Source organism: Giraffa tippelskirchi, chromosome 1, assembly GCF_054371585.1.
Source record: "Giraffa tippelskirchi isolate mGirTip1 chromosome 1, T2T-mGirTip1v1.2.pri, whole genome shotgun sequence".
NCBI classification, from domain to species: domain Eukaryota; kingdom Metazoa; phylum Chordata; class Mammalia; order Artiodactyla; family Giraffidae; genus Giraffa; species Giraffa tippelskirchi.
The window spans coordinates 1,961,528-1,986,056 of NC_137275.1; the positions used below are offsets into that span (position 1 = coordinate 1,961,528).

Here is a 24,529-nt window from a genome sequence, read left to right on the forward strand (position 1 = left end):
TAGTAGGCCTTAGCAGTACCTGATTGTTGATTGATTTTACCTTTAGTTATGGTCGGAATGTGAACCACAATCACACTCAACTAAGTGTCTCCTATTTGCATCTTTAGGTAAAATAGTGCTGTTTTCATTATCAAAACGTGTGCATTGGGGGGTTTGGCTGCTCGCCGTTCAAAAGCCGATAAGCAGGCCAGGTTGGTGGAAAGGAAAGTTTTCTCTATATCAGATGCCAGCAGCTGGCGGGGAGAGTGGTGGACATCTGTCCAAAGGCTGACTCCCTGCACATCCCCCACAAGCAGGGGATGAGAGCTTTTATAGAGTGGGGGGGGGGTTACATGCAGAAACAGCACAGTCATCCTCAAATTGGTCATCAGTGGTCTGACCAGCATCACCTTGGTTGTTTTAGGTACAGTTAATCTTCAGTTCCCATTTCTTTGTGGTCACTTCTTGAAACTGGCAGCTCATGTCCTGGGTACAGTCTGGCCATCATGTAGTTAACTTATCTATCTGGGGTTTTAGTGTCTGTAAGACAGCTCACAGGATATGGCTCAGATATTATCTACAACCCTTGAGAAACAACTAAAGGTCCTTGACTATGCTTAATGACTGTATTGTTCTTGTTTAGTCTCCTTTGACTATTTTCCTTTGTTTTAGCATTTCTCACTTCTTTGATTAAACTTATTCTTTGGCTAAAGTTTTCCACAGGCCAAAGGGAGGCAGAGAACATGGTGGAGGGGCAAGGACCATACGGTCCCGCTCCATTTCATTTTCAAAGTTTGTTCATGTTGATGATGCTGCGTTTGTGGGTGCGTCACTCATTTTATCATTTTATTCCATTGTTTTATTGCCTTAATATTTTGAGGTGTCACTTGGCAGATAATTCATTGAGTTTTTTTTCATATGTCGATCATCTCTATCTGCAAGGAATTGGGCATTTAGCAATAAACAAGGCATGTAAAGCTTATGCGTTTGACTGTTATTATTCATATATAATTTCTCAATAATATAACTTATAATAAAGTACACAAGTCTTAAGTACACACCTTGGTGAATTGTGACATATGTGTCTCACCTGTGTAAGCACCCAGAGCGAGTCTCAGACTTTACATTCTAGTCGAAGGAGAGAACCAAGAAACAGCGAACCTAACAGTGCAGGGGACGGCTGGACGATTGGATTGTGTGTGACTGTGGCTGGAACAGGCCTCTCTGAGTAAGGGAGCTTGGACTCTGAATGACAGGAAGGAGCCAGCCTGCAGGGATAGGGGAGAAGCATTCCAGGTTGAGGGAGCAGCAGACATGAAATTCCTAGGATAGGAGCAAGCTTGGAGAGTGAGAGGGCAGCCCGCGTGGTTTGGGCGCGGGAAGCGAGAGGGAGGGGACGGTGCGGTGGGGTGGGAGGGGAGGAGGGCAGGTCCTCGGAGGCCAGTAAGCTCAGCTCACAGGTCTGTCTGCGTTCAGAGCACAGCAGAGGGTCACTGGAGGGCTGCCGGTGGGGACGACACTTCTCAGTCTGAGTCACTCTGGGTTGGTAGAGAGAGAGCATCGTCTAGGACGAGAGAGGAAGCTGTCTTCAAACGAGGTCTGGTAGCTTGGCCAGGGCGGTGGTGGTGAAGGCAGAGAGAGGTAGGCTCCTTTGTGTTTTATTTCGAAGGTAGGATAAATAGGACTTGCTGATGGATGTGGAGGAAGAGCTGAGAGAGGGGACAAAAGAATCAGGACAACATCTAGACTCGGCTTGAGCAGTTTTCCCATGTAAAAGCAATAAGTAACTAAGTGGAAATCACTAAGGAGAGAGTGAAGAAACTAAACTTTCAACATCAGGTGTGTGCCAGGCACTGTGCTGGGCACCGGGGATGTTGAGAGCACAGTCAGTGTCAGAATGCGGCTGACCCGTGTGCCTTGTGGGGTCTGGAGAGAGAAGGACACAAGAGAAAAGGCTGGTAAGTCCGGGGGTCCCTGGGTAGCCTGTCCCCAGTGTTGGTGTTTGGGTTTTAGGAGCTTGGATTGTTAGGAGCTGCAGCCAGGAGTGGGAAGGCCCTCTCTGTGGGTGCGGATGCCAGCAGTTGGGCGCTGTGAGAGGGGACCTGTGAAGTTGCCTTCAGGGTTCTCTGTTCTCCGTGCAGTAACCAGGAGAGTCGTCTGCTCAGAGTGGGCACGGGGAGTGGTGTAGAGGATAGACGAGGGAGGCGGTAAGAGAAGCCGGGAATGCACTCAGAAGGGTGCGCTTGGGCCAGTGCTCGTGAATAGAAAGGGTGGAGGGTTGAACTTTCCTGGGGCTGGGGTTTTGCCAGATGAAATGGCGGGGAGTCAGAGCTGTCAGCAAGGGCGTGCTGAGAGTGTTAAACCAAGGGCCTCAGCTGAATGAGGGGAAGATGCCGGCCCGCCATGAGGTCTTAGGACCGCGATGGGGTTGAGGGGAGGGTGAGCTGGACACTGGGAGAGGGTGTGTGGAGAACATGTGCTTGGCTCTGAGGTCAAAGAGGGGCACGGTCGCTAGGAATGAGGAGGTCTCTAGGGCGTGAGGGTGGAAATAGGAGGCCACGGTGAACTGAATGACATGGTCTCTGGGGAGAGGCCATCAGAGGGCTGAGAGGCAGGAGTGTGCCTATTGAACCGTCTGGAGTTAAGACCAAGCCAGCAGACAGGGTCAGGGCTGGTGACTGCTTGCTGGGACCAGAGTCTGCGATCCAGGTGAGTGTTTCCAGGCTCACTGGTCATTGCTAAGCTCGGCCCTGTATTGCACATACGGGTCATCCAGAATGCTGCTGATACAGAGGGTCGGTCCCTTGTATTAGAGACTTTTTCTTTTTGCATTTCCCTTACTAAGTTTTAAGTTCCTTGCAAAAAAACTGCACAGCATTTTTTTTTCCCCTGGTATCTATATGTCCTCAATGCCTAGTGTCATTTAATTTTTTGGCCTTTCATGTTGAATGTGTGCATAGAATCCCATTATAAGGTGACTGAGTGTATTTAGTCATTTCTCTTCTGTTTAAAATGTAGACTGTTATCTATTTTCCCTTTTATTGGTAATGCTGGAATGAACATCCTTACAAATAAATCTTTGAGCACATCTCTGATTAATTGTTTAGAAATGATTCCTAGGAATAGAATGTTTATTCAAATTGCTTAGCTTTTATCTTGTTAAATTACTTTCCAAAAAGAATGTACTAATTTACGTTCCAAGTAGTGATACATGAGAATATCCATTTGCCTTTGCAGCAGTGGATGAAAGCAAACAAAAAAAGTTGGTCTGTGTGATAGTCACCCTTGCCGTGTGTCTCAAGATGTCTCATTGTTTTAATTTGCCTTTTATTAGGCTTTCTGTGAAGAATTGGAGTCAATGATACAGGAACAGTTCAAGAAGGGGAAGAATCCCACAGGCCTGTTGGCATTGCAGCAGATTGCGGATTTCATGACTGCAAACGTACCCAGTGTCTACCCGGCAGCTCCGCAGGGAGGAATGGCGGCCTTGAACATGAGTGAGTGGTCTCTGACTGTGCACACGCTCTGCCGTCTTCCAGGGCGGATCTCCTGGCTCTTTGTTGTGTGAGATAGATGAGCACACATAGTGTGACACATGGAGTTGAGTTTTGTTTTTCTTTTTAAATTGAGCTTTAGTTATAATAAAAGATAGGCGTAAAAATATCTTGACTCTTAGTTGCTCAGTCGTGTCTGACTCTTGCGACCCTGTGGACTTTAGCCCACCGGACGCCTCTGTCCATGGAATTCTCCAGGCAAGAATACTGGAGTGGGTCGCCATTTCCTTCTCCAGGGGACCTTCCCGACCCCGGGACCAAACCTGGGTCTCCTGCACTGCAGGCAGTCTTGATCGACTGAGCCACCAACCGGACTGTAGAGGGCTCCTTTTGTTATGAGCCAGTGAGACTGTTTCATTTCTTAGGCAGATGACTTTTTATTAATATGTGGCTTCTCAGACCCTTTGTCAATTAAAAAGAAAAAAACTAATCAGAAATAATGCCTGGGGAGAAGCATGTTGATTTTGCCTGAACTTGTTTCAGCCAAGCCAGCCTTTTTTATTTACCATTCTTCACTGCTGTTTGCAAATGAACGAGAAACAGAGAAATTCCAAAAGAAAGTCAGAAGGAAAATGTTGGGTGGGTGAATGTGAGCACAGAATGGTTAGTTGTGCAGAGATGGCGCTTTGCTGTGGCTGTTGAATCTGTGAACGTGAGCGTGGCAGGGTGGAGCCTGGGCCACCTTGCAGGCCAGCTTATCTCAGCTGCTGCGCTCTGTGCCTGGGTCTGTCTGGTGAGCTGGAGAATCAGCTTCTGACCGACTAACTTAAGGTTTTGGTTTCCATCAGATCATGTGCCATTTGCTGTTTTCCTGTCTGTTTTCTAGAAGTTGATTGACTTTCACCCAAGTGATAGTATCATTGATATCCACAGAGTGTTAAGAATCCCATATAATTTACTAACTCACACTTCCATCCTGAAGTTGAATGATAGTCATTAGGTTTTCATGTTTTCACATGGATTTCTGATAGAGTCTAGTGATATTTATATGAACTGGATAATAAAGGACAATTAATATATTTACTCACGTATTGTGTTTTTGTTTTTTTTTTTCTTTTATTTGCATTTATTTTTTGTGGCATCTATTCCCAGGCCCTGAGTTTCTGTTTGTTCAGTTTCTTCTGGGGTATCTTTCTTCTGTGCAGCCTTCTCTTCTGGTTTAGGAACAGTGTACTCTTTTTTTCAGTAAGGATCATCTCAGTATGGCAGGGAGAACTCGTGCATGGGTTGATCTGACCATGAGCTCTGTAAGTCCTGGGGGCTTTGTTCACCCGGATGTGCTCAGTGACCAGAGAATCTGCATCGAGCCCCTTAAGTTCAGCATCACTCCCTGCAGTTTTGAGCACGTGCAGGAAAAACTCAGCGCTCTTTCTGGGCCACCGGCCCTGGATCCAGCCCCACTCTTTGGCCTGTGCACACCTACCAGTTCCATCATTGTGATGACGTTGGAATGGCATGCTGCTTCTTTAAAGGGACATCCTTCAGATAGTTTGTGGCTTTTTGGGTATGAGTGCCCTTAATCGCCAGGGCAGTTTCATGACTGTTCAAAGTACACGATTTGAACCTCTTGATTTGCATGATTTTGTGGAGTTTTCTGGGTCAAATGAATAGGGAACCATTTTTAGAGGTTACCTCAGGCTGCTTACCAGAAAAGCATATATTGTCTTCTAATCAGAGATAAAGGAAATTTTAATAGCGCTACACCAAAAAAAGAAGGAAGAAAAAAACCTAGTTTTAATTGTATCTAATAGTTTGTCTCTTAAATATAAAATTTTTATACAAATGTTAACCTTTGTTGTGGACTATGGCATGTGTAGATGGCGTAGGGCAAAAATCTATATAATTTATGAATGGTTTTAAGGTGAACTCCTTTATAACCAAAACCTTGGTTAAGAATTACGGTTTTACCGGTGGCGTGCCCTGCCCCTGTTAGCCTCTTAAAAGGAATTAGCATCTTCACTTGAATGGTGTCACTGCCTTGCTTTTCTTTATAGTTTTATCACCCAAATGGTTATCCTTAAGCTCGATGGTTTAGTGTTTGTCTTTTTTACTTATTGTCTCATAAGCATTTTTAAAGCTACAAATTGCCCCTCTATCTCCCCTTTTCTCCTCACACTTTAAAGAAAATGGGATTCATTGACCTGTAGAGTTTCCTGCAGTCTTGAGTTCTGCGGAATCCGTCTCCATGGTGCTCCCCTCCCTTCTGTCTTCTGTATTCATGGTAGGTTGGTACCCGGGTCTGGAAGCCTGGGTGTGTTTGGACTCTGCTCGTTGGTGAGCCCACTGCACGGGCAGCACTGTGCTCCATCAGCAGGCACATATATCTGCCTGTTGCCGTTTGTGTTGGAGCAGCCATGCGTGCTCAGTGCCTGGGTCCATTACTTTAACAAAAGTTCCAAGATGGTGATATTTTAATTCTGTCATTCCTTCTTCTGTATTTGCTAGTTAGACTACTTCTGTAAAGAGAAACTTCCCTGGGAAATGGTGAGTGACCAGAAAGGGCGCGGCCTCATTCTGTCACTCAGCACATGATTGCAGGGAACTTGGTGCTAAGCCGTTCATAGGTGACCTGCTTCTTGGTCAGGGTTTCATACGAAGCAGAGCAGCTTCCTTGCTGCAGTCTATTGGAAATCAGCGCTCAGTCCGCACATAGAATGAAGCTTCCTCTCAGCTCTTTTGCTTACCCCATGGTACAGTTCATATAGGAAGAGTTCAGTTCAGTCACTCAGTTGTGTCCAAATCTTTGTGACCCCATGGACTGTAGCACGCCAGGCTTCCCTGTCCATCACCATCTCCTGGAACTTGTTAAAACTCACGTCCATCGAGTCGGTGATGCCATCCAACTATCTCTTCCTCTGTCGTCCCCTTCTCCTCCTGCCGTCAATCTTCCCCAGCATCAGGGTCTTTTCCAATGAGTCCATTCTTCTCATCAGGTGGCCAAAGTATTGGACTTTCAGCTTCAGCATCAGTCCTTTCAATGAAAATTCAGGACTGATCTCCTTTAGGAAGGACTGGTTGGATCTTCTTGCAGTCCAAGGGACTCTCAAGAGTCTTCTCCAACACCAGAGTTCAAAAGCATCTATTCTTCAGTGCTCAGTTTTCTTGATGGTCCAACTCTTTCATCTGTACATGACCACTGGAAAAGAATCCTTTTCAAAATGAAACGTTGGTTTCCTGTCATACTTCTAAAGCAACCAATTATTGTTTCTTTAGTAATATTTTGGATGCATGGATTTAAATATATTCAATGTGTTTCAAAGCATTGCAGTTCTCTTTTCTGATACGACAGCCTTTGGAGAGAGCCCCTCCACGTTGATCCTGAGCCGGTTATCTCTTGACAGCATCCACCCGGCCCCTGTGGGAGGTGTTCTAGGCTCATTGTATACATTTCTTGCCCCACATCTGGAGTCAGCCATTTCTCTAAGAAACCTTGATTTCTTTTTTGTGAAAAATGAAATTTTATTTTATTTTATTTTTTCAGAGTTAAAAAATTTATTCATTCTTTTATCAATAAGCTTGCCTTCACACACGCACATGCGTACACATGATATCTGATTTCTCATTGAATTTCAGAACCCCCTCCTCCTTGCAGGTGCTTGGAGCTACAGTGGAGGACTCAGGTTCAGGCAGAGAGAACCTTGAGTGACCCCAGTGTGCACAGGGCTGGGGGCTGCTTGTTATTCTCGAGCCTGGATGCTATAGCCCAGGGGCTCAGCCTGCAACCCTGGAGGAATCCTTGGCTAAAGCTCTCCTACTGACCGAGGCCACACATGGGCTCAGGCCCTGCTGAGGTCATCAGGGCTCAGACACTCACTTCTATCCAGTCTTTCTCTGAAAATGACCGGTGTGTCTGATATACAGCTTCCTCTGCAGGGAACAGAGCATCCTGGTAAAGAAGCCCTGGCCTTTAGCATCAGGGCCTGATGCCCCAACCCCAGCCTGGCCCCCAGGCCTCCCCAAGCTGGGCCCATGGGCTCACCTTCTGCGGCAGGATAGGTTACACACTGCCCCACTGCTCTCCTGCCCCAGACTCGGGACTCCACCTGCCCTCCACCACCCACTGGCACCCCTTCTGCCTCCACATCTTTCCCCCACCCCGTGTGCTGCCCCGACCCTCTCACTAGAGGAGCAGCTCCTTGGCGGTCAGGGCTATACTGGACCCAAGATAAAGGCCGAAGGAAGGAATGGCAGATGCTCTGTACTTAAGCTCCTGGGAATGGGCCGTGGGGTCTTGTGGGGATGGAAGGTGACCACATGGGCACCTGAAGAAAAGCTGTGGGTACACAGTTAAGCTGCTGCCGCTCAGTCGCTGCAGTTGTGTCCGACTCTGTGCGACCCCATAGACGGCAGCCCACCAGGCTCCTCTGTCCCTGGGATTCTCCAGGCAAGAACGCTGGAGTGGATTGCTATTTCCTTCTCCAAAAAAATGAAATTTTAGTCTGAGTGCTAGGAATGCTTTTTGCTACTGACTGGTTAGTCATTCTTTTTAGTCCTTTTTAGTGGCTAAAGATAGGAAATACATATTACCTGGTGATTTATATACTATGTTGATATATTGGAATTGTAAGTATAATTATATAGAAATCATAATTTCAGTTAAAATTCAGGTCTAAGGGGTTTTTTATTTAACCTTTTCTATCTAACATTTGTTTTCCTTTCTTCTCCAAGAATTCTGGTTCTCTAGGACAGGAGGAGAACAAATGTTGAATATTACATAATAACTCATTTGGTTTTTCCCACATACAGTATCAGTCCTATAATATGTTCTCTCTTCATGTTTTAAAATAGTTCTATTCTGTGTTGTCAGAGCATGTAACCATTGCCTGTTATGGTCTTCCCTTAGTACAATTCATTTAGTGTCAACAGTTGATAACTTAATCCTGTGAATCAGTGTGTGTGATCAGTCACATCCAACTCTCTGCGACCCAGTAGACTGTAGCCCACCAGGCTTTTCTGTCCATGGGATTTTCCTGGCAGGAGTACTGGAGTGGGTTGCCATTTCCTACTCCAGGGGATCTTCCCGATTCAGGAATTGAATCCGCATCTCCTGTGTTGGCAGGCGGATTCTTGACCACTAGTGCCACCTTGGAAATTTAATCCTGTAATAAATATATATTTAATGCTCACCACCAGTCCTTGTATCAGTGTTCCCTGAGACAATTTGGTTGTCTGAAGTTCCTTTTATAGTAGATTTCTCAGAAAACACTTGTGGGAAGGGCTTCCGAGTTCTTGCATTGTGGCCTTTATGTGTCAGTGTTAATTTCATTTATTTAGTTTGGTATAAAATCATTGGCTCACATTTTCCTATTTTTTGTATATTAAATACATAATTCATTTTCTTGGAATTTGAAGACAGTATTTGCGTCTAAGTTACTTGGTTTCTTTCCTTGATGGTTGACTTTTTTTTTTTTCTTTAGAGTCCAGAAATTTGGCCAGAATATGTCTTGGTATTGATCCTTCTAGATCAGTTTTCTCAGATAATGTGCCCTTCCCTTCCAAATCTTTGTTATTTTCAGAGTGTTTTCTTGAGTTAGTTTTTAATACTTGTTCTGTTCACTTGCTTTTGTTTCCTGGTATACCCATGTTGGGTTTTCTTTGTCTTCTTTAACTGTCACTTTTTTTCAAGTCCTTTTTTTTATTCCTTTCTTCATTTCTTTATGATTTAAAAAGTTTTTCTTCTCTCTCACCTCTATGCTCCTTTTTAGTATTTATTTTTAAAAGTGTTTTTCATTTCTATCTAATTACGTTTACATTCCATCCCTCATTTCTGAATTTTTCTAATTATGTTAAAATTTTTTCATACCTTCCCTAGTGGCTCAGATGGTAAAGAATCTGCTTGCAATGCAGGAGACCTGGATTTGATCCCTGGGTTGGAAAGGTCCCCTGGAAAAGGGGATGGCAACCCAACTCCAGTATTTTTGCCTGGGAAATCCCATTGACAGAGGAGCCTGGTGGGCTATAGTTGAAGGGTTGCAAAGAGTCAGACACGACTGAGCGAGTAATGCTTTCACTTTGATTGTTAATGCTTTTCTTTATTTTTTATGAAATAATAGGTTATAGTTTTCATTTGTTTTGTGGACATTTCATTCTTGTGTGCTTTCATTATGTGCAGGAATATGATTTTGTTCCTTTTTATTTTAATAATTTTTGTGTGGTGTTTGATCATGATATTTTTCTGTTTATTTTTACATGAAATTAATTTTCCTGGAGGACTCTGGTTCAGGAATCCTGACTCTAGGGCTCCCTCGTCTGTTGTTTTTGTGAAGTGCTGAAATACGGCAGCTTATTTAATTCTCCTTCCTGTTTTTATCTGGATCTTCTCTTTTGTTTTCTCTTCTTGCTCCCACGCTCCCTCCCCTTTGAGAGTCCTGTGCTGTTCACTTTGGGTTCCAGTTTCCACAGATTATTTTCTCTGTGCTTTTCTGTGTGCTTGAGATAGTTCATAATTAAAATCAAATCAGCAGTATATTCTTGCCTGGAGAATCCCATGGACAGAGGAGCCTGGCAGGCTACAGTTCGTAGGGTCGCAAAGACTCGGACATGACTGAATCAACTTAGCAGACAGTATATAACAAGGATAATTATGTCATGACCAAGCACGATCATGCAGTCAAATACTTTCTTTTTCTTCCTTTCCAGTGTGTGTTTTTGTTTTCTTCATTCTTACCTTATTGCACTGGTTAGAATCCCTAGTGTGGTATTTATTAAGAGTGCAAGAGTATGCATACATCCTTGCATTGTCCTGATTTTAGGATTGAACATTGTCATCAGTTTGTTTGATACTTTTAGTAGTTTTTTTGTATATGTCCCTTATCAAATGAAGGTTATTCCCTTCTATGCCTAAATTGTTGAGAGATTTTATCCCGAATGAATGTTGAATTTTGCAAAATGCTTTTTCTGCATCTGTTAAAGTGATTCCATGATTTTTCTATTTTAGTTTAACATGGTGATTATATTGATTGGTTTGTGAATACTGAGCCAATCTTTTTTTTCCTGGGATAAACTCCCTAATTTATGAGGTGTTACTGTTTTTATGTGTGTGTGTGTGTGTGTGTGTGCGTGTGTGTGTGTGCGTGCTCAGTTGTGTCTGGCTCTCTGGCCCCATGCACTGTGGCCCAGCAGACTCCTCTGTCCGTGGGACTTACCAGGCAGGAATACTGGCGTGAGTGCCATTGCTTACTCTAGGGGGTCTTCCCAGCCCGGGGATTGAACCCACGTCTCTCCTGCTTCCTTCATAGTCCAGTAGGTTCTTCACTACTGCACCACTTTGAGAAGTCACATCCTTTTTATATGTGGCTGGATTATTTGCCAAAATTTTATGTATTTTTGGTCTGTGTTCATGAGGGATACTGGTCTATGTCTTCTTGTAATATCATGTACTATAATGTTGTTGTGTGGTTTTAATATCAAGGTAATGCTGGGCCCGAGAATGAGTTGGGAAGTGTTCTGGAAGAATTTGTGTAGAATCCTCTGGAAGAATTTGTACAGAATTGATATTGTTTCTTCCTTAAATGAGCAATAGAATTGACACCACAGTCATCTAGGCCCAGAGTTTTCCCTAGGGGAATGTTTTTTGCTGCTGCTGCTGCTAAGTCGCGTCAGTCGTGTCCGACTCTGTGCGGCCCCATAGACGGCAGCCCACCAGGCTCCCCCATCCCTGGGATCCTCCAGGCAAGAACACTGGAGTGGGTTGCCATTTCCTTCTCCAGTGCATGAAAGGGAAAAGTGAAAGTGAAGTCGCTCAGTCGTGTCCGACTCTTAGCGACCCCATGGACTGCAGCCTACGAGGCTCCTCCGTCCGTGGGATTTTCCAAGCAAGAGTACTGGAGTGGGGTGCCATTGCTTTTTCTGCAAATTCGGCTTAATGAACAGGGCTGTTCAGTATGTCAGTTTCTTCCAGAGTGAACTTTAAAAACGTTCGTCTTTCAAGGAATTTGTCTGTTTCATCTAAGTTTAAAAATTTGCTGTCATAGATGTTCATATTATCCCTTTAATGTCTGTAGGATATGTAGTGATATTCCCTCTTGCTTATTCATATTGGTAATTTCTGTCTTGCTGTGTTTTGTTGATGAGTCTGGGCTGGAAATGTATTTTATTTCCTTTTGTTTTCCATTTTGTTATTTTTTCAACCTTCTCAGGATTAAATCAGCTTTTCTCTGTGTTTTTCTTTGATTCCTATCTGCTTGATCTTTATTGCTCCTTTTTTCTTTTTGGGCTTAATTTGCATTTTTATAAGGTAGAAACCTAGATCATTAAAAAAAAACCCTTCTAATCTATATATTTAGTATTTTTAATAGTGTAAATTTCCTCCTAAGTATTGCTTTACTGAATACCACAAATTTGCCACTTTTTTGTTATTGATTTCTACTCTAATTTTTGTATTAATTTTGGAGAACATAGCCTTTATAAAATAGTCTTGGAGATTTTCAAGACTTACCTCATGACCCATTGTGGGAGGATTAGTATCTCAACTGTTTGAATTACATTTGACAAGAAACATTAAATCTTTTTTTTTCTTTTATATTTCAGGTCTTGGTATGGTGACTCCTGTGAATGACCTTAGAGGGTCTGATTCTATTGCCTATGACAAAGGGGAGAAGCTACTGCGGTGTAAACTGGCAGCGTTTTACAGACTAGCGGATCTCTTTGGATGGTCTCAGCTTATCTACAATCATATCACAGTGAGTATTGAATGGGCCATAACTGAACAAAAAGTGGAATATGATGTGTCTGTCACCTCTTTTCATGAAGAGGGAGAGGGAGTCTGGCTGAGCCAAAGTAAGTCTTGGGATACCTTCCTTCTGATTCCTGACTGCACCATATAATAATCGGAGATTTAGCCAGTTTGAATTAAAAGTTATGAGGACAGTAGTTCTTTAAAACTCTTTTCTTGATGATAACCTAATAAATGAGTGTTAACCAAATTATAGGCAGTTCCTAAAGTTCTCTTTAAAGTTGCACCGTAAAGAAGGCTGAATGCCAAAGAATTGATGTTTTCTAATTGTGCTGCTGGAGAAAACTCTTGAGAGTCCCTTGGACAGCAAGGTGCTCACACCTGTCAATCCTAAAGGAAATCATCTCTGAATACTCACTGGAAGGACTGATGGCTGAAATTAAAGCTCTGACACTTCAGCCACCTGATGTGAAGAGCCGACTCGTTGGAAAAGACCTTGATGCTGGGAAAGATTGAAGGCGGGAGGAGAAGAGGGTAGCAGAGTGTGAGATAGTTAGATAGCATTAGCAACTCAATGGACATGAGTTTGAGCAAACTCTAGGAGATAGTGAAAGACAGGGAAGCCTGGCATGCTGCAGTCCATGGGGTTGGAAAGAGTCGGGCACAACTTAGTGACTGAACAGCAACAACAAAAAGTTCTTCTTATGGCTAAAATGCCAAGAATGAAGATATTTTCTTTCCTACTTTGACCAAAGCCTTCTGTCTTTCATACTTATTTCTTCAACTATTCCAGTTAGCCATTTATCAACATTATTAGGACCTCTTGTTTTCTTCAGTTTATTCTCACAGTGAGTTTTTACTGGACATCTGCTGTAACTATTTATTGCTCTGTACTGGGCGTGATTCTGACTCTGGAGTTGTATCAATAAAGGAGACGAGTCCTGCCTTTCTGGGGTTTTCCTTCTGTGTCTCAGCCCATCAGCCATGTTCTCTCTGTTATGTCCAGCCTGGCTTTGATGGTCCATCATTTCAGTAATACTCTTTGCCAACACTGTATTATTCTTCCCTGTACCTGAGAAGCCAGATCTGGTTGTGCTGAGAGCCTCAAAGCAGAGCCTGCAGGCTTTCTCCATAGATTTACGACCTCAGGCTCAAGGAGACCCACACCGCTTTCTGACAACTGTTGGACATTTCTCTTACAAGCTCACTAAGATTTCTCCACTGTCTTTTCCTTTGTTTAGAACTCCTGACCCCTCCTCCCCACAGATGACCATGCCAAGAAAATGGCACCTCTTTCCTGATGTTTGTGCCCATTTTATATTCCTGACCACCTGTTGCAGTGTCCTGACTCCTACCTACATGTCAGACTTTGTTTCCTGGCTTAGAATTCCATCACTTCCTACTTTTTTAGATTCCTAATGCATTATGAAAGAGGAGAGTGAAAAAGCAGGCTTAAAACTCAACATTCGAAAAACTAAGATCGTGGCATCCAGTCCTACCACTTCATGGCATGTAGATGGGGAAACAGTGAAAGACTTTATTTTCTTGGGCTTCAAAATCACTACACACAGGGACTGCAGCCATGAAATTAAAAGACGCTTGATCCTTGGAAGAAAAGCTTTGAAAAACCTAGACAGCACATCAAAAAGCAGAGACATTACTTTGCCGACAAAGGTCCGATGGTCAAAGCTGTGGTTTTTCCCATAGTCATGTATGGATGTGAGAGTTGGACCATAAAGAAGGCTGAGCACTGAAGAATTGATGCTTTTGAGCTGTGGTGTTGGAGAAGACTTTTGAGAGTCCCTTGGACTGCAAGGAGATCCAACCAGTCCATCCTAAAAGAAATCAGTCCTGAATATTCATTGGAATATTCAGCTGAAGCTGAAGCTCCGATACTTCAGCCACCTGATGTGACAGCCTGTCTCATTGGAAAAGACCCTGATGCTGGGAAAGATAGAAGGCGGGAGGAGAAGGGGACGACAGCAGACAAGATGGTTGGATGGCATCGCCGACTCGATGGACATGTGTTTCAGCAAGCTCTGAGAGTTGGTGATGGACAGGGGGGCCTGGCGTGCTGCAGTCATGGGGTCACAAAGAGCTGGACATGACTGAGCGACTGAACAACAACAATATATTGTGAGGTTTCTGGCTTTCTCCCATCCCCTCTCCTTCCTTCCCCTTTTCTCTTTTGTTTCTTGTCTCTCTTGTGGAGGTGATCTCTTTGTTTGAACCACTTGACCTGATCTGGTTTTTATAATTTCTTTCATTGAATATTTAAATACATATATTTATTGTGGCAAATGTACCTCACACAGATGTAAAATAAGAAGTTATAGTCCTCTGAGTAGTTTTAACCCCTTGAGATAACCAGCATTAACAGCTGTTTAGATAACCCTTTTCTGCATATTTAACACACTCAGGAAACAACACACGTGTGTAGGTGTCTTTTACTTGTGGTCTCATAACCACTGGTATTTAGTTCAGCTCTATTCTTTTTTTTTTTAATAGTTGCATTTTTTTCTTCTTTTTTTTTAAAACACAGTATTTGTTTATTTATTTTTGGCTTCACCGTGTCTTTGTTGCTATGCAGGCTTTTCTCTAGTTGTGGAGAGTGGGAGCTTTTCTCCAGTCACAGTGTGTGGGCTTCTCATTGCAGTGGGTTCTCTTGTTGCAGAGCATGGACTCTAGGGCATGTAGGCTTCAGTAGTTTCAGGTTGCAGGCTCCAGAGCGCAGGCTCAATAACTGGGGCACATGGGCTCAGTGTGTGGGATGTGGAATCTTCTGGGACCCAGGATTGAATCCATGTCCCCTGCATTGCAAGGGACCCCCCGCCACTGGACCATCAGAGAAGCCCTCAGCTCCATTCTGGACTCCCGGGAACAGTAAGCTTTATGGTGGTGCTCCAAGGCCCACCTTTGTGAGCAGTGCACCGTGCCTCTGGGACGTGATAGGAAGTTGCCAGGTGAACTGAGTTAGCTTCCCCTGTGTCTGTTCTCTGCATTGCTGCAAGAGTGAACCTTCCACAATGCAAGTCTGGCCCTGCTGTATCCACCCTGCCATGCTTGTGGAGTGTTACCTCCACCCGGCAGTCCTGCTCCGTTTCCCTGACAGCAGTTACTGTCGTCCATACCGTGCCCTTGCTTGTCATCCATCTCTGTGTCGTCTATATCAGCTCCACGACAGGAGCCTCTGGTTGTGTCCCTAGGGCCAGTTCCCGTCCTGGGCACAGGAGGAGCATGCTCAACTCTGGGATGGAATGATGGAGTGAAATCCCCAGTTGAACTGAAATCCTGCTTCAGTAAAATGACGAAGCAGGCACTCCACGGCGTCTTTTGGTGTGTTTATCAGCGGGTCCGGTTAGCCTCCCACACGCGCCGGCTCGCTTCCTGGTGCCTGCGTGGAAGCTGCTGGCCTCTGTGACTAATCACGTTTGACAGAATGCTCTTTGTAGAGATGTAATGCTAAATAGTTGCCTAAAAATTAGTTGCATGAAAACGTTGCAACACTAATAGGAAATGTGATCCTTGGCTTAATGCCACCTTACATTCTCTGGGTCTTTAAATGCTGTTTACTGCTAGTCCTGTTATGAATGCTATTTAAATAAGTTTGAATTGCTTAAATTGCTCCTTTTTCCTCCTTTAATTATTTAGGACTTGGCAGAATTAAAACATTAGCTAGTTGTTTAACTTTTTTATAAGTGTTCTGTTTGGGACTTAACACTGAGTAAAAAAAGAAATTGAACTTACCAAAAAATACTTCTTATAGCTTGTGAGCTACAGGATCTTTAAGAAAGAAGGTTTTTGTTTTTTTAGCTATTTATGGCATCCATATTTTGATTTCAAAGTTTAGGTGTTTTCATACACAGATTTAAGAGAAAAGACATATTATCAGTATCAGTACAACCAAATGCGCTCAGAGGTCATTGTGCCCTTTCTCTGAAAAAGGGCAATTGAGATTTCCCGCTAAAGGGATTTAAAAGTGCTAACAGGTGTTAGAGGATTGGGGGTGATTGTCTGAATTACATTGCTATCTTAAGATTGCTTTGGATTTAGAGAAGCTTCGGTGGGGTGGTGGTGGGGTGTCAGAAAACAAGATGGCCCAGCTGGGCTTCCTCTCTTGCTGGCACTTAGCTGTTGAAGCCTAGCTTGGAGAAGTTTGAGCATTACTTTGCTAACGTGTGAAATGAGTGCGATTGTGCAGTAGTTTGAACATTTTTTGGCATTGCCTTTCTTTGGGATTGGAATGAAAACTGACCTTTTCCAGTCCTGTGACCACTGCTGAGTTTTCCAAATTTGCTGGCATATTGAATGCAGCACTTGAACAGCATCAGCTTTTTGGAGTTGAAGTAGCTCAGCTGGAATTCCATCACCTCCACTAGCTTTGTTCATAGTGATGTTTCCTAACACCCACTTGACTTCGCACTCCAGGATGTCTGGCTCGAGGTGAGTGATCACACCATCGTGGTTATCTGGGTAATTAAGATCTTTTTTGTATAGATCTGTGTATTCTTGCCACTTCTTAATATCTTCTGCTTCTGCCTCACGGGTAGCCAACAAAGAATTAGTATCCAGACTAGATAAAGAACTATCAGCAAAAAAAAAGGATGTATGTGTGCTAAGTCACTTCAGTCTGACTGTCTGAGACCCCGTGGACTGTAGCCCACCAGGGGCTATTTGCAGAGGGAAGGAACGAGGCAGGCCATTTGAGGACTTCACTGCCACTGTCCACACAGACCCCACGTGTGTTTCCGTTGGGGCCACTGCAGAAGTCACTGGTGAGGAAGTTGACTAAACGCCGTGAGGCCTTCCCAGCAGCCACTGAATTCCGTCTGTCTGACCCTAGTTAGAATTCTCGGCCCAGGAGCAAATGTATTCCATCCCAGTAGCTTTGCAAAGTCTGTTGAGTCTATTCCCAAATCATTAAAAATTAGACTACATTTCGTTAGGATAGGACTCTTTTTTTCTCCTCTCTTACGATAGGACTCATTTTTTTTTTTTCCTCTCTTAACTACATAACTAGCATCTTGCACAAATCCATCATATGTGACAGATCTGTATTGAACGAATTGTTGAAAGAGAACTATATTGTGGAAGGAAGAAATAGACCAGAGGAAGCTTTTCATCGAGCAGAGAGGAACAACTTTCTCTTATTTGTGATTTTTATGATTGTTGACTATCCTCTAGGTTTTGAGTACTTTAAAAAAAAATAAAAGACATTTTGACTTTTAAAAAGCAGCTCTTGGTTTTCATTATTACACCCTTGAGGAGATCACCTTTTTGCACATGGTACTGGTTTGGTACCTACAGGTTTTTCTCTTCATAAGGTTAATTATCATGAATATGATCAAGGCACACTTTATGTACCTAATAAGCTACGACAGCGTAATAATAGAAAGCTTTCAGATCACCTCTTAGCTTTGTGATAGGCCCTATAATTAAGTGCATTCCTGTGTAGCACACCTAATGTTTACAGAATACTTGTAAGTCTATGGACAGAAAGAGATGCAGATAATTTCAGTAGGATTTTTGAGCTAATTTGGTAATTCTCCCCACAGACCAGAGTGAGCTCTGAGCAGGAGCATTTCCTCATTGTACCTTTTGGACTTCTCTACAGTGAAGTGACTGCATCCAGTTTGGTAAGCATGTCCTTGTCTTCTTGGGGATAGACATATAAAACTCAAGGAGGGCAAAGTCTGTTTTGTGTGATGAACTCAGGGGAAAACTTTTAGTTATTAACACTTTAAACTTTGTTTTAAATGATTTCTAGTTAGGACAACTTGAAATCCTCATGATATTTGAAGTTTGTTTTCTTATTGCAGGTTAAAGTCAATCTACAAGGAGACATAGTAGATCGCGGGAGCACTAATCTAGGAGTGAACCAGGCCGGCTTCACGCTGCATTCCGCCATTTATGCCGCCCGCCCGGACGTGAGGTGTGTCGTGCACATTCACACACCAGCCGGCGCTGCGGTGAGTGTGTGCCCCTCTGGCAGAGCTCAGGGCGTGGGCTGCTCGGGGAGCAGGGCTGCACCGGGAGCAGGGCGGCACCGTCCCTGCACGCGGCCCGCGCTCATCGCAGCAAGTCAGTACACTTCATCTCGCCGGGTTAGAAGACTTTCTTCGAAGAATGTATATGAGTATTTAAGGGATCCATTTACTAATTTTTTTAAACTTCATTTTCTATAATTTTACTTTCTTTATCTTGTTTTTGGCTGTGCGGGTCTTCGTTGCTGCGTGGGCTTTTCTCTGGTTGCAGTGAGGGGGAGCACGGGCCTCAGTGGGTGCAGCGTGCGGGCTTCACTGGTTGTGGCTCCCGGGCTCTGGCGCACAGGCTCAGTAGTTGTGGCACACAGGCTTAGTTGTCCTGAGGCACGTGGGATCTTCCTGGATCAGGGCTAGAACCCGTGTCTTCAGTATTAGCAGTTGGATTCTTTACTTTACCACTGAGTCACCGGGGAAGCCCAGCTATCTAATTTTGAAAAGCATGTAATAAATCTGAAAATGTCATAAGCTTTAACAGAGAATCAGTATGTTAAAGAGGGGAGTGAGACCTCAGGGCCTGGGAGGCTGTGTGGGGAGTGCAGAGTGGCAGCAGTGAGTGGAGACTCCTTGTTTGAGAGGAGGAGTGGGACAAGGAGTGGGGAGGTGTGTGGAGGACCTGTGGGCTCCTCCCTGTGGAGGGGCTAGTAGGATATAGGAGACTTGAGCCTGCTTGATGGACTGTGGGAAGGAGCCCAGTGTAGGTGGAGAGGTTGAGGCCTAGAGACAAACCCAGCCAGCCTTCCACAGATAACCTGCCTGGAGTCAGCGGAACCTAGGTTGGATCATGACGGGGGAGGAGAAAGAAGACGGGAGAAGGGAGGTCCTAGGTGGCCCAGTGGTTGGGACTCCACGTGTTCACTGCCGTCGCCTGGGTTCAGTCTCTGGTTGGGGAGCTAAGATCCTGTGAGCTGTGTGGTGTAACTGGTCCAGGCAGTTAGAGGAGACTCAGCTCCAGCCCTGAACTGGTCAGGAGCCTGCCCCATGCTGAATACCAAGTCTGGGCCCTCTGGTATGAACGGGCCACCTGGCAAAGCCTCAGACCCGTCAGTGTGAAAATAGGCTTTGTGGTTGTTAGTGCAGCCCTGTGAAAGCCAAACCCTCCAGAGCTGCCTAGAATTGGCTTTTATCACCAGTTTTGTATTTTAATGACTTTCCGGGTTTGTTTGTTTGACAGATGACCTCATTGATTAAGAAATACTGAATTTTACTCTATCTAGATGTTTTAATGTCATAAATCTTTGCTTGTATGGATGAACGTGAGAATCTGGTTTGTTTGCTTTACTTTGAAGAAACGGGTCTAAACGTTGGCATCAGCTTTATTAGATATCATTCTCCAAGTGATATAGGTCTTCCAACCCCGAAAAATCCATGCTTTTAAAGGAACTGTTAGAGGTACCTTTGAGAATATAGTTATTACAAATATCTAGCATGTAATTTGTTTTAAAACTTATCAAAGTAACTTTACTTTGTAATGAAATATCTTGTAGAAAACCTGTTACTGTGAAAGGAATTAAATAATGATACTGCCTTTTTGGAGGGTATTGTCTTTTTAGATTAGCTTCTCTGTAAGAAATTATTACAGTTATAAATCTCTGGAGTCTGTTTGTCTAGGTAGAAGAGATTTAAAATTAGCATATTCTAAGGTCAGTTTGGGAAATTTAAAGAAACTAAAGGGCTATACGGGCACTTAGATTTTTCACTTAAATAAATGCAGACAAATTATACAGTATACTTATCCTAAACCTTTATAAATTTCCTTTTATCTGATTTTCAGGTGTTCCTATCGCACCTATGAACTGAGGTGAAAAGTACACAAAAACCTCTCAGCTCTTCAGAAACTTCTCTTTGCAGCATTGTGCCTCATTTAGAGGAACGCATTGTCTCTCCCTGCAGCAGCTTTGGGGCTAATCTTGTTAAATCTGAGCTCCCTTCTTGTTTACAGTCAGTGTGGGAGAAACCCAGAAAGATATGAATGTTTTGAAGTCTCCTGATAGTGGTGGCTTTGAGTTTTAAAGTATGGATTGGTAATAAGACCCAGAAGTAATCTTAAGGCTTATCTTCATTTCATGGGCTCCTTTATTTCTGAAAGAACAGTTTGAGGAACACGCTTGCCAGCTGTCAGTCCGTGTGCACTCCTGACTTGTCTGCACTGATGCTGCCGCTTGTTCTCTAGGTCTCTGCGATGAAATGTGGCCTCTTGCCCATCTCCCCGGAGGCACTCTCCCTTGGAGAAGTGGCATATCATGATTATCATGGGATTCTGGTCGATGAGGAAGAAAAAATTTTAATTCAGAAAAATTTGGGGCCTAAAAGCAAGGTCAGTAGGCATCTAATCTGGTATTTAAATTATCGAGGGAAGAAGAAAACGTATCTGTCCTCTTGCCTGGTCCCTAGAACTTTCCTGATTCTTCCCTTAGGTTCTTATTCTCCGGAATCACGGTCTTGTGTCTGTTGGAGAGAGCGTTGAGGAGGCCTTCTATTACATCCACAACCTTGTGGTTGCATGTGAGATCCAGGTAGGTGGTGGCCATTCCATGTGGTTTGGTCAGTTCTAACTTAATTTTTCAAATACATAAGTCACTACCATTTATGGAGGGCTAGCATATACTGGCCCTGATATCAGGTGCTTATTATGTTGTTATGGGTCATTTCATTTGAACCCAGGCACTTCTTTTGAAAAAGTAGGTGCAGGGAGTAGAGCTTTGCCCGTAGTCGCACAGCTCTGGGTGCTGCTCATGCCAGGTCTGCTAAGCTCCTCGTTTGCACGTTCTTCGTTACCATGACATACCTGTGTAGTAGCAGCCACCAGTCTCCTTTATATGACCTTGGAAGGTGCTTTGTTTTCCCGTTTATTCTTCAAGTATGAGTGCCCAGTATTTTTTCATGCTAAAGACAAGCTTCTGAAAATAGTCTTGTGATTTATCTGTCACTTCCATCTTGCGTTTTTTATTCTTGCAGTGATTTGTTGGTTTCTTTTGCCACCTCCATTTCTATTGAAGTGATCTCTCATACTCATCTGACCTGCTTGATCAGTAAGGAACTCCAACTGTTGTGTTTGCTTGTTTTGGAAAAGGTTCGAACTCTGGCGAGTGCGGGAGGGCCAGACAATTTAGTCCTCCTGGATCCTGGGAAGTACAAAGCCAAGACCCGGTCCCCTGGGTCCCCGACAGGGGAAGGCAGCGGATCACCGCCCAAGTGGCAGATTGGTGAACAGGAGTTTGAAGCCCTCATGCGGATGCTGGATAATCTGGTAAGAATGTGGTCACCACTTGATGATACTGCTTTCATCCTAAGAGCACAAATGTTGGTGTTTTTATAGCTAGTGAAATGGTATTATGAAATTACTGTTTTCAGGCAATGTCGGAATGCTTTCAGTCTCCAGAACCGTGAACATGTACCAGGGAAGTTTAAGTTCTAAGCTAAATTGTGATTGAATGCACAGGTGAGGGTTTCTTGTCTCCTTTTGTTTTTAAAGATGGCGTTGTTTGGACTGTGTGGGGATAGGAGCACAGAGGATAGTGTGCTTTGCTGGGTAACTGAGTCCTTGAGTAGCAGGGTCAGCTCAGGACCCGTCAGCCCAAAAGCAAGCTGTCCAGGGGGCCTTTCTGCATCAGTCAGTCAGCCGAGTGTCTTGTTTGTTACAACAGTAAATTCTAGCCCTGTGGGGCCTGTCTGCTGTGTTTCACACACTTTGCTGCTGCTCTATTGCATGGGAAACCCTTTGCTGCCTCTTGCAGGGACATGGAGCCCATCGTGGTACAGAGCATGACCGTGGGGCTTTCAGCTTAATAGGAATGTTAAAATAGTCTGTGGTAGGATGTGGTCTCTTTGGTTGCAGTGAGGGATGTCATCATTTTGCAAGGATTATAGAGGAAATTTTTGTAGAGGGTGACCCTTGAGAGGGACCTCAAAGAAGAGGTCAAAGCGTGACAGCTTATGCTGAGAAAAGGGAGGCAACTGTAACCAGGCCACGGGCACGACTGGAGACCCAGCCCAGGGCACGCTGGGCGACCTGGCCGAGGGGCCGGGACCGTGCCTTTCTGGTCCGTCTCTGATCTCACCAATCAGTTTAAATGTTAGGGCAGAAGCAACCTCAGTAAAGACAGATGGCTCGGTGCCGGGCCCTTCTTCTGCTGCAGCGTCATGTCTCTTAGATAGGGTTCAAGAGTCCGTCCTACGGCCACATGGACATTAAGTAGTGGGCGTGTGGGGCAGAGAAGCCATTGAAAGGGCTGGTGCCGGCTTCACAAGAGTTCCCACCATCGGACCAGGTCTTGGCGGGGATAGGTGGCTTCAGGAGGCAGGAAGTTTCACTTTTCTGAAGAGAACTCATGGGTCTGGTTCAGCGTGTGCTAAGTGTCCTCCGGAGGTTCTTCTCCCTGAAGTTCTCTGACTTAGGAGAATGTTTGTTGCTGTAAAGGGAGAGCTGGGAGTGAACGGCTGAGCAGTGATGCTGACAGTGTGGGTGTGACTGAGGAGAGTGGTGAATGGAGAGTAGACCCTCCTGACTGCTGAACTCGTTTGCTCAGGGAGGGTGGGCTGCACTAACTGACCGTCTACTCTAGCTATGAACGGGAACACAGTTCTTGCCCTCGAGGAGTTCAGGGCCTTGTGGGGAAATGGACAGACAGGTCCCAGATGCAGCCCAGCACCTCGACGTGTGCCTGACGGAGCACGATGGCAGCTGCAGGGGCAGAGATGGGGCTTGAGCCAGAACTGGGCACGGGGACAGGAAGGGAGCCGAGCTCGTGGAGACGATCAGTGGAAGAGGCAGGCCGGGGTAGTGCAGTCTCAGGAAAGTCACCCAGAGCAGGCTGAGAGTGGGGACGGTAACCCCGGGATCTGACCCGGGGGCCGGCACCGGAGGGGCCGGGCAAAGCAAGGGTCGTGGGGGCCCCAGTCTCACCGTGCCTTCTCCTCTCCCTTGGGCAGACACTTTGACTTTTCCCTGCTCTTCCACCTACAAGCCAAGTGGGAATGGGAGGGAGGAATAAAAATCAAGAGAACACCAGCCTGCCACATCTTTTGTACTCAGTACATTCTGGATGGTGCAGAGAGAGAATTAGACTTGGTAACTCTAATTTGAGTGGGGCGAGGCAGATAAAGAATGAAAAAGAAAATAAGCGAGATTATAGCAAGGGTATTTTATTCAGTGCCCTTAGTGTGCACAGGTTATTCTTAATATTAGAAGGCTCTGTGGTTTATGAGAAATAAACTTGGACAGCAATCACTGATTTGTAGTCTGTGTTTTAATTTAGCATTCTGATCAACTGTATATGTTTGCCAATAATTGAGTCAGTAGAGAATAGTTGAAGATTCTCACACTGTAAGAATTACTTCATATGATATTCATAAACATTTCTGGCATACACAGAAGAAATGCTAACTTGTTACCCAAAAAATCGAGATATAATTCCAGCTTCTCAAAAGAAGGAATAAAGCCAATTTTTAACATGTAGTAGGTCTGAGGTCTGAGTTTTGCTCTGATTTTTGTCTGGCATTTAAAGGGGAAGAATAAAGAAAAAAACAATATCCCCTCAGAATAAAAGTTTGTGACGTCCTGGATGGTTTATTTGGAATTCATGAAGATTACTCAAGAGCCCTGACTTTCAGCAAGAGGAAACTTGAATGAATTAAGAACTGTATTTTTCAGAAGATAGTCTTTTGTAGCTGAGTTGTTACCTTTTATTATTCTTCAACAAAGCATGTTCTTAAATGGGAAAAAAGCGTGTTAAAAAAGGGAAGACATTTGCCTATCTTCCTGAGTGTAGTTATAAAACAAAAGTAAACAACAGCCAGCTCCACTTGGGGATCATTACCACCGTTTTTTGAATGTTTTAAGGGAATGGTTGGTAATAAAGGTGGCCTCCAACGAGTAGGAACACCTAAAGGGGAAGGAGAATTCCCGTATTTAGAGCAGCGTTTCTGAAGTGGCTTGGCAGGTAGAATGTAGCCGCTGACTCATCCTTGCTACCAGCCCTGTGTGATCCTTTCAAATCTGAATCCCTTCGTCATTCACAGTGAAGGTGCCGTGAATGACCTGGTCCAGGTATGACACTGGGTTGGGAGTCTAGGCACAGTCCAGGCTGAGTCAGGTCCTTGGTGACAGGCCTCCCAAGGCTGCAGTCAGGGTGTTGGCCTGGGCTGTGTTCTCAGCAGAAGGCTCTTATGGTGGAGGATCCACTTCAGACTCCGCATATGGTGGGCAGAATTCATTTTCTTGCCGCTCAGGTGTCAAAGCAGCTTGCTCCTTCAGCGCCAGCAGTGGACTGGGAGACCCT

At 44.4% G+C, this 24,529-nt stretch overlaps 1 protein-coding gene across 10 annotated transcripts in view; it reads left to right on the forward strand.

Moving 5' to 3' along the window:
* The window catches only part of ADD1 (adducin 1), an 88,416-nt gene that overhangs the window by 47,605 nt on the left and 16,282 nt on the right, over positions 1–24,529 (forward strand). For all 10 annotated transcript variants that reach the window (XM_081579921.1, XM_081579937.1, XM_081579931.1 and 7 more), the window contains exons 3-9: positions 3,314–3,476; positions 12,063–12,214; positions 17,763–17,843; positions 18,027–18,176; positions 20,422–20,565; positions 20,666–20,764; positions 21,322–21,498. In XM_081579921.1, coding sequence (XP_081436047.1) covers positions 3,314–3,476; positions 12,063–12,214; positions 17,763–17,843; positions 18,027–18,176; positions 20,422–20,565; positions 20,666–20,764; positions 21,322–21,498 — 966 coding nt within the window. The remainder of the gene's footprint in view (positions 1–3,313; positions 3,477–12,062; positions 12,215–17,762; positions 17,844–18,026; positions 18,177–20,421; positions 20,566–20,665; positions 20,765–21,321; positions 21,499–24,529) is intronic.